The 12,974-nt window shown below is 34.5% G+C and overlaps 1 protein-coding gene across 50 annotated transcripts in view; it reads right to left on the bottom strand.

The window, feature by feature from the left end:
• Window positions 1-12,974, bottom strand: part of TTN (titin) — a 275,095-nt gene that overhangs the window by 128,349 nt on the left and 133,772 nt on the right. For 42 of the 50 annotated variants that reach the window (XM_049615442.1, XM_049615431.1, XM_049615432.1 and 39 more), the window contains 6 exons: window positions 12,360-12,437; window positions 11,326-11,394; window positions 2,301-2,387; window positions 2,103-2,186; window positions 1,934-2,017; window positions 1,639-1,725 (listed from right to left, as the gene is read on the bottom strand). In XM_049615442.1, coding sequence (XP_049471399.1) covers window positions 1,639-1,725; window positions 1,934-2,017; window positions 2,103-2,186; window positions 2,301-2,387; window positions 11,326-11,394; window positions 12,360-12,437 — 489 coding nt within the window. Of the gene's footprint in view, window positions 1-603; window positions 688-1,638; window positions 1,726-1,933; window positions 2,018-2,102; window positions 2,187-2,300; window positions 2,388-2,499; window positions 2,584-8,673; window positions 8,752-9,543; window positions 9,625-10,508; window positions 10,803-10,959; window positions 11,050-11,325; window positions 11,395-12,359; window positions 12,438-12,974 lie in introns of all 50 variants that reach the window. The other 8 variants (XM_049615440.1, XM_049615455.1, XM_049615462.1 and 5 more) reach the window with 6 other exon arrangements.

The raw sequence follows: 12,974 nt of genomic DNA, 5'->3' as shown, positions 1-12,974 counted from the left end.
TTTTCAAGAGCAGAAGAGTGATGCCTAAGGTCGGTGACAAATACCTTCAACAGGTGGTGGGACTTCAGGCTTTTTAGGAGGCACCACTGGTGCTTTCTTTTCAGGGACAATTTCCTGAGGAACTTCAGGCACTTAAAAGATATTAGTAAAATTACATTTAGTTGTTTATGAAGACCATTGGAACAAGATATTTTCAAGAGCAGAAGAGTGGTGTCTTTATAAGCCTAAGGTTGGTGACAAGTACCTTTAACAGGTGGTGGGACTTCGGCCTTTTTAGGAGGCACTACTGGTGCTTTCTTTTCAGGAACAATTTCTTGAGGAACTTCAGGCACTTAGAAGATATTAGTAAAATTACAATTAGGAGTTATGAAGACCACTGGAATAAGATATTTTTAAGAGCGGAAGAGTTGGTCTTTTTTTTTTTTCTCTCTTTTTTTTTTTTTCTATTGTGGATTTTCATTTATTTTTTCTCTTCTTGTTGGAATTTTATTGATTGTAGCAAGATACACTTAAAATTTACCATTTTAGTAATTTAAAGGATACAATTCAGTGGCATTAAGTATAAGAGTTGGTCTTTTTAAGCCTAAGGTTGGTGACAAATACCTTTAACAGGTGGGATTTCGGGCTTTTTAGGAGGCGTCACAGCCACTTTCTTTTCAGGGACGACTTCTTTGGGAGCCTCGGGCACTTAAGAGATATTAGTAAAAATTACCCTTATGAGTTATGAGACTGCTAAAACAAAATATTTTCAAAAGCAGAAGGGTTATATCTTCTGAAGTCTAAGGTGAGTGACAAGTACCTGGAACAGGTGCAACTTCCAGCTTTTTAGGAGGCACCACTGGTGCTTTCTTTTCAGGGACAACTTCTTGAAGAGCTTCAGGCACTTAAAAGATATTAGTAGTTTTACATTTAGATTAATGAAGACAGTGGACTAAAAATATTTCCAAGAGTAGGACAGGTATTTCTTCTGTAGATAAGGACAGGAGTGAAAAATACCTGAAACCGGTGGGGCTTCTGGTTTTTTGGGTGGTACTCTGGGGAATTTCTGTTCTGGAACAACTTCTTGAGGAACTTCAGGCACTTGAAAGATATTAGTAGTATTAAACGAGTAGTTAATGATGAGCTATAGGCTAAAATTATTCTCAAGAATAGAAGAGATATTTCTTCTTCCTAATAAAGTCAGGGCTAATATGTACCTGTGACAGGTGGGGCGTCTGGTTTTTTGGGTGGTGCCCTGGGAATTATCTTTTCTGGGACAACTTCTTGAGCAACTTCAGGAACTTAAAAGATATTAGAATGTTTAGAATTTATGAATGATGAAGGCCTATATTACAATGATTGTGAAGAATACAAGACAATAGTTTTTCTTCTTAACAGGGCAGTGGGAATAAATACCTTTAGCAGGTGGGGCTTCTGGTTTTTTGGGTACAACCACAGATATTTTCTTTTCAGGTAAAACTTCTTTAGGAGCTTCGAGAGCTTTGAAGATATTAGTATCTTTTAGTAAGAGATTATAAAAGTGGAATACCGACAACACATTTATCCAAGCAAAGACAATTCATGGACTGGCAGACATGTCTATACACACTTTTCCCAGCCCCCTGGAACAGGTGACCAACAACATGGAAGGATAAATACCTTTAGCAGGTGGAGCTTCTGGCTTTTTAGGAGGAGCCACAGGTACTTTCTTCTCAGGGATGACTTTCTTTGGCGGCACCTCAGGCACTTCAAAGATATTGGTAATTTGTGTTTAGAAAAGATGAAAAAAATTGGTGACTGTACCATGTAATTATACACTAAGATATTTTGGTTAACTCCTGACTTTATTTTCCTTAGAATTATATCACCTTTATGCTGTGGTATTTACATATATAATTTTCTAGCTAAAATTATAGTTGTTTTCTTTTCCTAGTATGTATAGCTTTGACATTACCTGCAGGGGGTGGACTTTCCGGTTTGGGAGGAATAACTTCAGGCACCTTCTTTTCCGGAACAGCTGCCTTTGGCACCTCGGGTACTTTAAAGATATTAGTATTTTCATGATTAGACAGAGTAGAGAAAAAAATGGACAGTATCAAATACAGTGGCATGGGGGTGACTACCTTTGGCTGGTGGGACTTCAGGCTTTTTAGGAGGTGCTACAGCCACTTTCTTTTCAGGAACAACTTCTTTGGGAGCCTCGGGCACTTAAAAAATATTAGCAAAATTACAATCAGTTGTTATGAAGACCACTGGAACAAGATATTTTCAAGAGCAAAAGAGTGATATGTCTTTATAAGCCTAAGATCGGTGACAAGTACCTTTAACAGGTGGTGGGACTTCGGGCTTTTTAGGAGGCGCCACAACCACTTTCTTTTCGGGGACAACTTCTTTGGGAGCCTCGGGCACTTAAAAGATATTAGCAAAATTTCACTTAGGAGTTATGAAGACCAATGGAACAAGATATTTTCAAGAGCAGAAGAGTGATGTCTTTACAAGCCTAAGGCCAGTGACAAATACCTTTGACAGGTGGGACTTCGGGCTTTTTAGGAGGCACCACTGGTGCTTTCTTTTCAGGGACAATTTCTTGAGGAACTTCGGGCACTTAAAAGATATTAGTAAAATTACATGTAGGCATTGTGAGACCGCTAGAACAAAATATTTCCAAGAACAGAAGAGTTGTATCTTTTTAAACCTAAGGTTAGTGACAACTACCTTTAACAGATGGGACTTTGGGCTTTTTAGGAGGCGCCACAGCCATTTTCTTTTCAGGGACAACTTCTTTGGGAGCCTCTGGTACTTTGAAGATATTAGTAAATTTACATGTGAGTCACAAGAATCAACACAGACAAGAACTTTCAAGTCCAGTAAGGTGGTTCTTTCCATTGCCCTCCCTACCTCCCCTTAAAGAGTGGTTTAGAATGTACCTTTGACAGGTACGACTTCAGGCTTTTGGGGAGGATACACTTTCTTTTCTGGGACAACTTCTTTGGGAGCCTCTGGCACTTTAAAGATATTAATATTTTTACATTTAGGATGTAATAAATAAGAATCAGGACAAACAGGAAACACATTTACACAGGAAAAGACATTTTCCCAAAATTCTAAGCTTCTAGCAACATATACCTTCATCACGAAGAACTTCAGGCTTTTTGTGAGGAACCACATATGTTTTCTCTTCAGGAACAATTTCTTGGGGAGCTTCCCGTACTTTAAGAAATTAGTATTTTAATATTTAGTGTTATGAAGATCACTAGGAACAGCAAAATATTTTCAAGACTACAAGAGCTATTTCTTCTTCAGCTTGAGGGCATGGTAATTTGTACCTTTAACTGAAGGAGGTTCTCTTTTTTTGGAAGGGACTTTCTTTGCAGGAACAGCTTCTTGAGGAGCTTCAGGCACTTTAAAGATATTAGTATTTCACATTTAAAGATTTAAAATTGTTAGTGAAAACAGTAACCACTATAAGTTAGCAAATGTAGTTTTCTAGAAGTCTCTTCTTTGCCTGTCCTTTCTTGAGAAGCGGCCTTCCCTAGCACCTGGCATAGTTCCTGTGACACTGTGGACCCTCCTCACTAAGTATTTGTTGAATGAATACTCCTAGTAGAAGAGGTTTCTGTTTTAATAGGAACACCTGCAAATATTTGCTTCTGAGAGGGAACTTTGGGTGCAGCTTCAGATGCTTGAAAGATATTTGTATTTTTATGTTTATGTGTTACGAGGGACATTAGAAAAACATGGTTTTAGGAGCTGAGGACATATCATCTCTTCTTCAGAATCTGTTCACAGGTATCACATACCTTTTACAGGCAGAGATTCTGGCTCTTTAGGAACATCTTCAGATACTTGCATCTCAGGAGCAACTTCTTCCACAGCTTCTGGTGCTTTGAAGATATTAGTATCATACTTAGAGGTTAAGGGATCAGTGAAGACACTAGTTAACTGACATTAGACATGAACTGAACCAAAGTGATATTTCTGGTTACATGGGTGCTTCTTTTAAAAGGTGGATGAGGTATAAAGTTTTGAAGAAAGGAATCAAGTCTTAATTGTCTTTGTTCATTATTTCCCAGCTCCCTACCACCATGTACACCATTGACATTTATGAAATGAATGAAGGCAGGAATGATAGAATGAATGATACCTTTACTGGAAGGTGTTTCAATTTCAGGGGGAGCAGCCTTGGGTGTTTTCTTTACAGGGACAGCTTCTTGAAGTGATTCAGCCACTTTAAAGATATTAATGCATCATACTTTAGAGTGATGAAGAGTTTTATTCCTAACTCAACCTACAGGAACACCCCAGACTGGGGGCCCTCCCTGCTCCCCACATTGGATTTTTTAACGATGGTAAGAATACATACTTATTAGGAGCTGTTTTCTTGGTCACCTCAGGTACTGTCAATGTTAGTAATTTAATTTCTTGGAATGGTAGATGTATAGAAAACCAGATCATGGAAAACTAGCTTCAAGTGAGAAAAATTGATTTTGTATAACTAATGATGTACATTTATATATTAATTTGAGGAGAACAAAACAGTTTCTTTCTTATCTGGATTGGCCTCATTTTGTACCCCTACTTTAGGCACTTTAGAAAGGTGTTTGTTTTTCAAGCATGGGAGACAGGAGAATGACCTAAAGATCTAGACTGAAAAAATCAGGGCAAAGTGTTCAGATATTCTTTAAAGTACAGAATATCATGGATATTGTAAAGAAACTGTTATGCTGGATGTCTTAAAACTTTCTCATATTTTGATTTATTTAAAACACTCAAAATGGAAAAATGTAGAACTCTTTAAAAATAAAAGACAATGAGAGGAGCAACTAAGTATTCAGTACAGAATTCCAACTTTAACTAGTTTTAATTGCCTTGGTTTTAGAAGGCTCTCAAGTGGAGAGGGTATTACAGAAAGAACTGCTGCTCAAAGTCATTGAACTTCATATTTTATTGTCTTTAAGTCATGGTTTTCCAAAAATATTTCTGTGTTTAAGTCTTATGGGAAAATAATTATTTCAAATTAATATGCCTATTTTTAGTAGTAAGTTTATCTTAATAGAAAAGCAACTCTATTAAGCAGTTATATTCTGCGATTTCAACCCCATGGAGAGTTGAATTGCTGATTTATAGTCTACAGCCAAACACCTCTGTCATTTGATGGCACTGATGTCTGGTTTAAAGGGGGAGCTAAACCAATTCAATCTAGTTTCAGGAATATACATATTTTAAGTGGTCTTGTGTAGATTTTTTCTAGCTATTCTGATTTTTTTCTTTTTTGGGAAACAATAATAGTATTAGTAATCCTATTGAAGAATCTATCTGGGTCTCATATAACATTATATGTATTCATATACTCCCTGAAGGCCTCAGAGGTTAAACTTTATAACCCATGTATCTTCCATTTAGATAAGTTAAAGATCTTTCCTCCTCTATTTTCTCTTGAATAACTCCTGGGAACATGTGTATACCCAGTCGAGCTTCTGCTTCGGGGGCTCCCACTTCTCTGAAATGGTAGCATTTGGAGCTTTCAAGATATAAGTATATTTGCATGGGTTAAGTACAGCTACAATCATGAGATATGAAAGTTGACTTTCTTCTGGCTTGTACCTTTTGGTGGTGGTGTTTTTCTTCTTTTAGCAACAGGAGCTTGCCGCTCTGGAAGACCTTCCTTGGAGACTTCCAACTCTTTAAAGATATTAGTATTTTTTAGTTGAGAAAAAGGCAAAGACACAAAGACACAACATATTAAGAAAGTTACATGTGTTAACAGATATTATAACTTTAAGTTAGAAATTTAATTTTTGTTCTAATTGTTTATCCTTGTACATTGTATGAGTGGGACTCTTTTGGGCGGCGGGGGGAGGCAAGTCATATAAAGTTCCTTGTCTTGGGTACATTGGATGCCCTAAAGATATTAGTATTTTAGCGTTAGAGGTTCTGAGAACCTACACAAAACACTAAACATATCTTTCAGAGTGAAGAAGAAAGATTTTCTCATTTAGATTTTCATAACTAAGAATTATACCTTGAGTTGGAGGATGCTCTGGAATTTGGGGAACAGCCTCAGGTAACTCCACCTCCAGAAAAACTTCTCTGGTTGTATCAGGCTCTTTAAAGATATTAGTAGGTTTACACTTAGAAGTTGTAAAAACAGTAAATTATATAACACACAATTTTTGAGTCTTGAATCCAAAGTTATTCATCCAAGTTCGAGGTTGTTGAAATGTACCTTTAGTTGCTGGTGTTTCTCTCTTTTTAGGAATAGTCACATATATTTTGTCCTCTGGAACAACTTTCTTGGGTGGCTCAGGCACTTAAAAGATATGAGTATAGTTATATTTATAAACAGTGAAGGAAAAGATTCAGCTTTTAAAATGAGCTAAAAAATAAATTTTCTTCAGACCAGATCATTGGTGTTATATACCTTTTGCTATTTTGGTTTTTGTCTTTTGAGGACGAGTCACAAGTACTTTTTCTTCTGAGGTGGATTCTTCAGACACTTCATAAACTTTAAAGATATTAGTATTTATACAATTAAGGGAATTTCAAGTCAATTACAAACAGTATTAAGAAAACATAATACACAATACACGCTCATCACCCAAGTTACCAGTAGTACATAGACACAAACTAATGACAATAACACATTGGCTAATTTCCAGTTTTATCATATAGAACCCTCATTTATGATGATGATAAAATTGAGGAATTCCCTGGTCAGGGGCTATATAATTCTACTTTGCAGAAAGTTATTGGTAAAACTGTCCTGTTGCTCTTGGTTTTGTTCATAAAGAACAGGGTTGATATTGAGTTGCACATTAAGAATTCTCTTATGTTATATTTGGGCTACTGGAAATTCATATAAGTCCTTTCCTTTTCCAGAAACGTAGTTGGCTATAATCTCAAACCACATCTGGCTTATGGCTGTGTAGTTTAATAACCACTTAGGGATTGGAAGCAGAAAAGAAAAAGAAAAATAATTAAATCTTTGGAAATAAGGCAAATGAAGAAAATAAAAGATTTCTCCAGCTTTTAGAAAGGAAGACTGGCTGATGACAATAATGAAACTCAAGCATAGAAAAGGTATTCAAAGAAGGGAGTCATCATATATTTTTATCCCAACCTAGTATTAAAGACAAAAAAAAATGGGTTTAAGCAGGGAATTTTTAGATTAAACTAAATGAAAGAATATCAGAACTATTGGCATTTTTTGGATTGAAATAAATGGAAGAGTATCTTGACTCCTAGCAATTTTACTATTCAGATTATTGAATAGTATTCTATTCAGAGTATTTTATTATTCATATTTTACTCCTCAAATTATTTAATCATAATTTTGCATAAGACCAAAAAAAATGGCTTGAGAATTCTTTTGATGTTGTAATGGCCTTATAAATCTATGGTTTGATTGGAGCAGTATTGCCAAAATATTTCCAATGATGGCTGGGAAGAGTAGAAAAATAATAATGGGGCATTTTGAATCTATAAAGTCCAATTAAAATATTATTATGAAGTTAAAGTAAGTTACTTCATGGCCTGAGAAAATAAAATGCTTTTGAGCTGAAAATATTTGTACACAGAGCAGAACAAGACAAGACAGTGACAAATACAACAAGGTAAATGGCTTTTCTAAATTTGGGCAACGTTACAGGTAAAGGACTATTTTTTTTAAATTGGTGAGGAGATATACCTTGTCTGAGCAAGTAAACTTTCAAATGATTTAATTTTGGCCAAATATTTTTTGGCATGTTAGGCTTTTATAAGGTATTAGTATATTTATTTTTAAAAGCTGTGAAGACAAACACAACTGAAACCAAAGAGAAGCACCGATTTTTCTACACTCACTGTACGTCGTTGTGTCTTCAGAAAGAACTGTAGCTGATTTTTCTTCGTGAATACTTTTCTTAGGCACCTCAGGAACTTTAAAGATATTAGTATATTAATTGTGATAAATAACAAATATGCAAAGAATATAAATAAGCCAAATACAAGAATTTAACATCACACACATTCATTTTAAACTATGAATAACTAAACAAAGAATCATTTCATGTTGTGATTAGTATCAGTGTATACCTTTAGCTGGTGGAACTTCAGGCTTTCTAGGAACAGCTTCATGAACCTTTTCTTCTGGAACAATTTTCTTGGGTACTTCAGGTGCTTTAAAGATATTTGTTTATTTTATTTTTAAAAATATCATAATTGGGTCTAAAATATCAAGATAAAGAGGGGGATCTAACAAGAACACCAAGAATTCCAAAATCGTAAGCCAACTAAATACACAGTGCGTCTCTCTAGATTGCCTTGTTGATGAGTTCTTGATTTGTCATATTAAAAATACTTTGCCCTTGGGGTATAGCATCATTTTCTGTTGTTATTTGGAATGTTTGTTTCCAGAGCTTCCTGACAATAGTTCCAAAATAAATTATTTTTGAAAAGAAGTTGAGGGGGTCAATATCACTTAATTATCGCTTAAGAAGAGGATCAAACAAAAACAATAACAATGTTTAGGCATATGCCTTCGTTTCCAGAAGGTCATCACAAAGGGAAGACTATGTTTTAGAACATAAACTGCAGTTTACATAATTCAGCTATATTGTGGCATTGAGGGGAGAATGATCTCTCTTTCTCTCTGCTCCACAGTAAGTGAATAAAAGGGGGTTTTATATTAGTGGTGAAATCAGCAAAGGCTGGTACCTTTAGCTGGTGGAAATTTGGGCTCTTCAGGAACACATACTTTTTCTTCCACCACAATTTTCTTGGGCACTTCAGGTACTTTAAAGATAGCAGTAATAGTTTCTTTTACTTTTAAACATTCATAAAGATTTGTAACAAGCAGAACATAAGAAAAACATAAACACAAAACATGACATAGTCACAATATAAAACAGTTTCACTTTATCACATACATTACTATACTTAAAATGAGTTGAATTTTGATAATAAACATGACAACAGAGATCCAGAAGAATTTCCCGTGTTAGAATCCGTTAAGAATTTGACAAGAAAAATTAACAAGACACTGTTAGCTGGTGCTAATTCTGCTTGTCTTGATGGAATAATCGATACTTTCTCTTCAATGATAAGGTTCTTAAATGATTCAGGGACTTTAAAGATAGAAATATATATTATTTATCAGGTGTTTTTTTTAATTTCTGTTGTAAAACTCAAGAGGTTTACAAGAATGAACAAAGCAGGGACATTAAACACACGGTCACTATGTATTTATTATTACTAAGTTATTAAAACTAATGATTAATAGGAAAACATGGATTTATCAAAAGGCATATTAGTGAATATACAATTCAATAGTACCAAAGAAGGAAACCTGGGTTTACTATCTGGTTGATAAGGATATTTGCTTTATTTTTTTAGGTATAACAACAGTGGCTTTCTCTCTTGGTAGAACTTCCTTTGGACCCTCAACCATTTTAAAGATAATAGTTTGTCTTAGAAATTCCAAAAACACAAAACACAGAAGAAAAACATCAAGAACACAAACTTATAATGCAATCAAGGTGCTACTGTACATATAATTAGGTAAGTAGTTTTTCACCAATGAAATACCTTTAGCTGGTGGCTCTTTTCGAGGAACAACTTTAGTGGGTGGTTTTTTTGGAGGAACGATTTTCTCAGATATTTCAGGCCCTTCAAAGATATTAGTGTTTTGATTTAGAATGAGTTCTTAAAGTATTAGGGAGTGCTACTAATAAAGTTAGTCCAATGAGGGCTCATAAATGCTTTATCTATTTTTTTTTTGAATTTGCATCACACCTCCAAAAGAGATGTGACTTTGCTAGATTTCATCTATATTGTAGATTTTCTATGTATACTAAGCACACATGCACACCATACACATATTCCTTCACATTACACATACATTAATTTGTTCAAGATCTGGAGTGGTATTGAAGAGAATTTATTTGTATTACGGTTTCTCCTCAAAAAATACAAGAATGGGTGGTGTTACCAATGCTTCGTTTACTTCCTTAATGTTATTTCTCTAATGAAAATATCATAAAATGGTAGAAGCTTTTGATAAGCAGTGATCAGTTTGTGAACAGTTGACTCATGATAACAAAGCAATGGTTGTATTGCCTCACATGTAAATTCTTCAGTGAACTGAGGAGCTTCTTTTTCACTCAACTGATAACCTTGGTCAGATATTTTGGTACCTGTAACAACCATTCTTATGTTTGTAAGAATTTTGTACAAACAAAGAATTTTGTTTGCAACAGTCATTCTTAGCTAGATTCAAAAAAGAATCTACAAATTCATATAGTGAGCTCCTTAGATAAGTAGATATCAAATACTATTATTTTGCCTGCTAAATTATATTCTGTGTGGTTAATCTCTACTCCATATTAATCTTTGTATCAAATAGTTGAAGCTCATGCTTAAAGCATTCAATGATTTTAACTTGGAAAGTAAGTGGGTTTCCAGTGTTCCAAACTGAACATGAAATACACTTAAAAAAAAGTGAGTTAGAGCAAGATATAACAATTTGTAGTATCTACAGAATTCTCCTATACCTTTAGGTGGAGCTTTGGGTTTTTCATATACTTCCACTTCTTCAGCCTCTAAAACTTCTATTATTCTACGGACCTCTTCAGCTTTGTGTACTTCTTCAATTCTGGGTTGTTCTACTTTAACGAATTCTTCTACTTCATGGAATTCTTCTTCTTCAAAATATTCTTGAACTTCATGGAACTCTTCTTCCTCAAGATATTCTACTGGTGTCTCCACTACTTCTAATTCTGTTCTTTCTTTTACTACTTCCTCTTTGTGGAAGGCAACTGATATTTTTTCTTCAAGGACAGTCCTCCCTGAAAGAGCATCTAGTTTAAGAAATTTGTCTTTTTTTTTTTTTAAAACACAAGAGAAATGAAAATGTAAATTCAAAATACAGAATAAAAACAACTGAAATAAAAAAAAAGCTTTCATGCAACAATAAGTGAAGATCAAAGATCTTTCCGAAAATACCTTTAGCTGGGGGAATAGCTTCTTTTTTAGGCACAGGGACTCTCTTTTCTGCAATTTTCTTTTCTGGGACTTTCTTTTGTACTTCAGGCACTTTAAAGATATAGTTTTAATATTTAGGACTGTTAAGAGCAAATTTTCATAGACAAAAGACATCAAAACAGTCAAGACACAGAGACATAATACATAAGAATCTTTTTTTGAATTAAAAAAAATCTATTCTTTTTAAGTAGGTTTCATGCCCAGCGTGGGGCTTGAACTCATGACCCCCAAGATCAAGAGTGGATTGAAACAGCCAGGCACCCCAAACATAAAAATCTTAATGAGAATATATTAACAGGAAGTTTAGGTTTATAAGAGAATATGTACCTTTGGCTGGAGGTGGCTCTTTTTTCTGAACAGGAACAGGTACTTTCTCCTCAGGAACCTTCTTTGGCACTTTAAAGATATTAGGCATTTCGGTTAGCTGACAATACTCAATAATAAACATGACATAAAAACAGCAAAAACAACATCTTTAATAATCAAAGTTTAAGAAGACACTCCGTACTACTGGCCACCAGTTTTATAGGCAATAGAGTTATCTTTCCAAATCCCTTATTTGTGCTAACCAAACCTTAGAGGATGTGTCCACAAGAACCTGTGCTGGTTTGTTTGTTTGTTTGTTTGTTTATTTATTTATTTATTTATTTATTTAATAGCAGGGGTTACCAATATTGGGCCTATTTTTAATGTGACAAAGACTTCTACAATTTTTAATTTGACAGAGACTTTTTTGAAGTGATTACCATAATGGAGTACTTAAGCCTTGACACAGGCGCCCTTTCTGCTGATAGTATTACATCTGCTGGCGATGCCTACTGTGATAGGGACAGCATAAGCTCATCGACTAAGAGCACTCCTGAAGCAGTAACTTTATTAGGAAGCAATGAGAAGTAGACATTTTGCAGTAAACTTGAGTGCTTAGGCAAAATATTAGAAAGGACACGAGGCTCTTTAAAATAGTTATTATCCAAGCATTAGGACAGATTTTTTTCCCCTATAAAATAAGATTGTATACATACTTATAGTAACATGAGAAAACTCTATGTAATGGAATAAGATTTATGAATGGAATGTGGGGAAGAAGAATCTATTGTTATGTATAAAAGTATAAAGAAATGTACTAATTAACATTAAAATTCTCAGTTACAATGAGAAACTTCTGGAATAATACATACACACATAACCATCCATTAACATTCCAAAAAGGCTAAAGATATGAAGTGGGTTACAGTTTTATTGATCCTTAATCAATTTCATAAGTTTGCTATTTAAAGAAAGCAGTCAGAGAAGAAATTTCTGTTTTTTTAAAAGAACATTAATTGGAATTTAAATATGTTATTATTTGAGATTTGCTATACCTTTGGCTGGTGGCGGCTCCGCTTTTTTAGGAACAGGAGTAGGTGCTTCAGGTACTGCTTTCTTAACCACTTCAGGCACTTAAAAGGTATTAGATAGACATTTTGAAAAATGATACGCAATGAACGGAACAACATCCACATATGCAAAAAATAGCAAAAAAAGCATTGACTCATTTTTAAAAGATATTAGCAACCTAAATGGTAATTATATATATGGAGTATCGACTCTAAAGGTGAGAAGGCTATTATTTCTTAATCCTATTAGCAAATATAATATCAGTTAATGAAAAAGCTTGTCATAGTTTACAGGAATAATAGGCTAAGAATTATTCTATAAAGTAAACAACACAGAAATAGATTTCCCTCCACTTTCATATTGAATAAAAGCCCCAAAACTAGAAACTAGGAGAAAATCTTACGACAGGGCCTCGCCAGAAAAAATTGAAGGGCTAATAGTAGAAAAGTTGGGGGAGGGGAAGGGACACTTTCGGTGCTATTAATTATTGATCTTCAATTTATCATTGATAAGATGTGAGAAAAGTATATTGAGGAATATTAGATTTAGACATATCCTGGGAAAGATTTGGAACACCATAGATTTTAAATGTCCAACTC

This window comes from Panthera uncia (assembly GCF_023721935.1).
Source record: "Panthera uncia isolate 11264 chromosome C1 unlocalized genomic scaffold, Puncia_PCG_1.0 HiC_scaffold_3, whole genome shotgun sequence".
Classification (NCBI taxonomy): domain Eukaryota; kingdom Metazoa; phylum Chordata; class Mammalia; order Carnivora; family Felidae; genus Panthera; species Panthera uncia.
The sequence above is the reverse complement of the archived record's forward strand: the minus strand, read 5'-3'. Positions and strand labels throughout refer to the sequence as shown.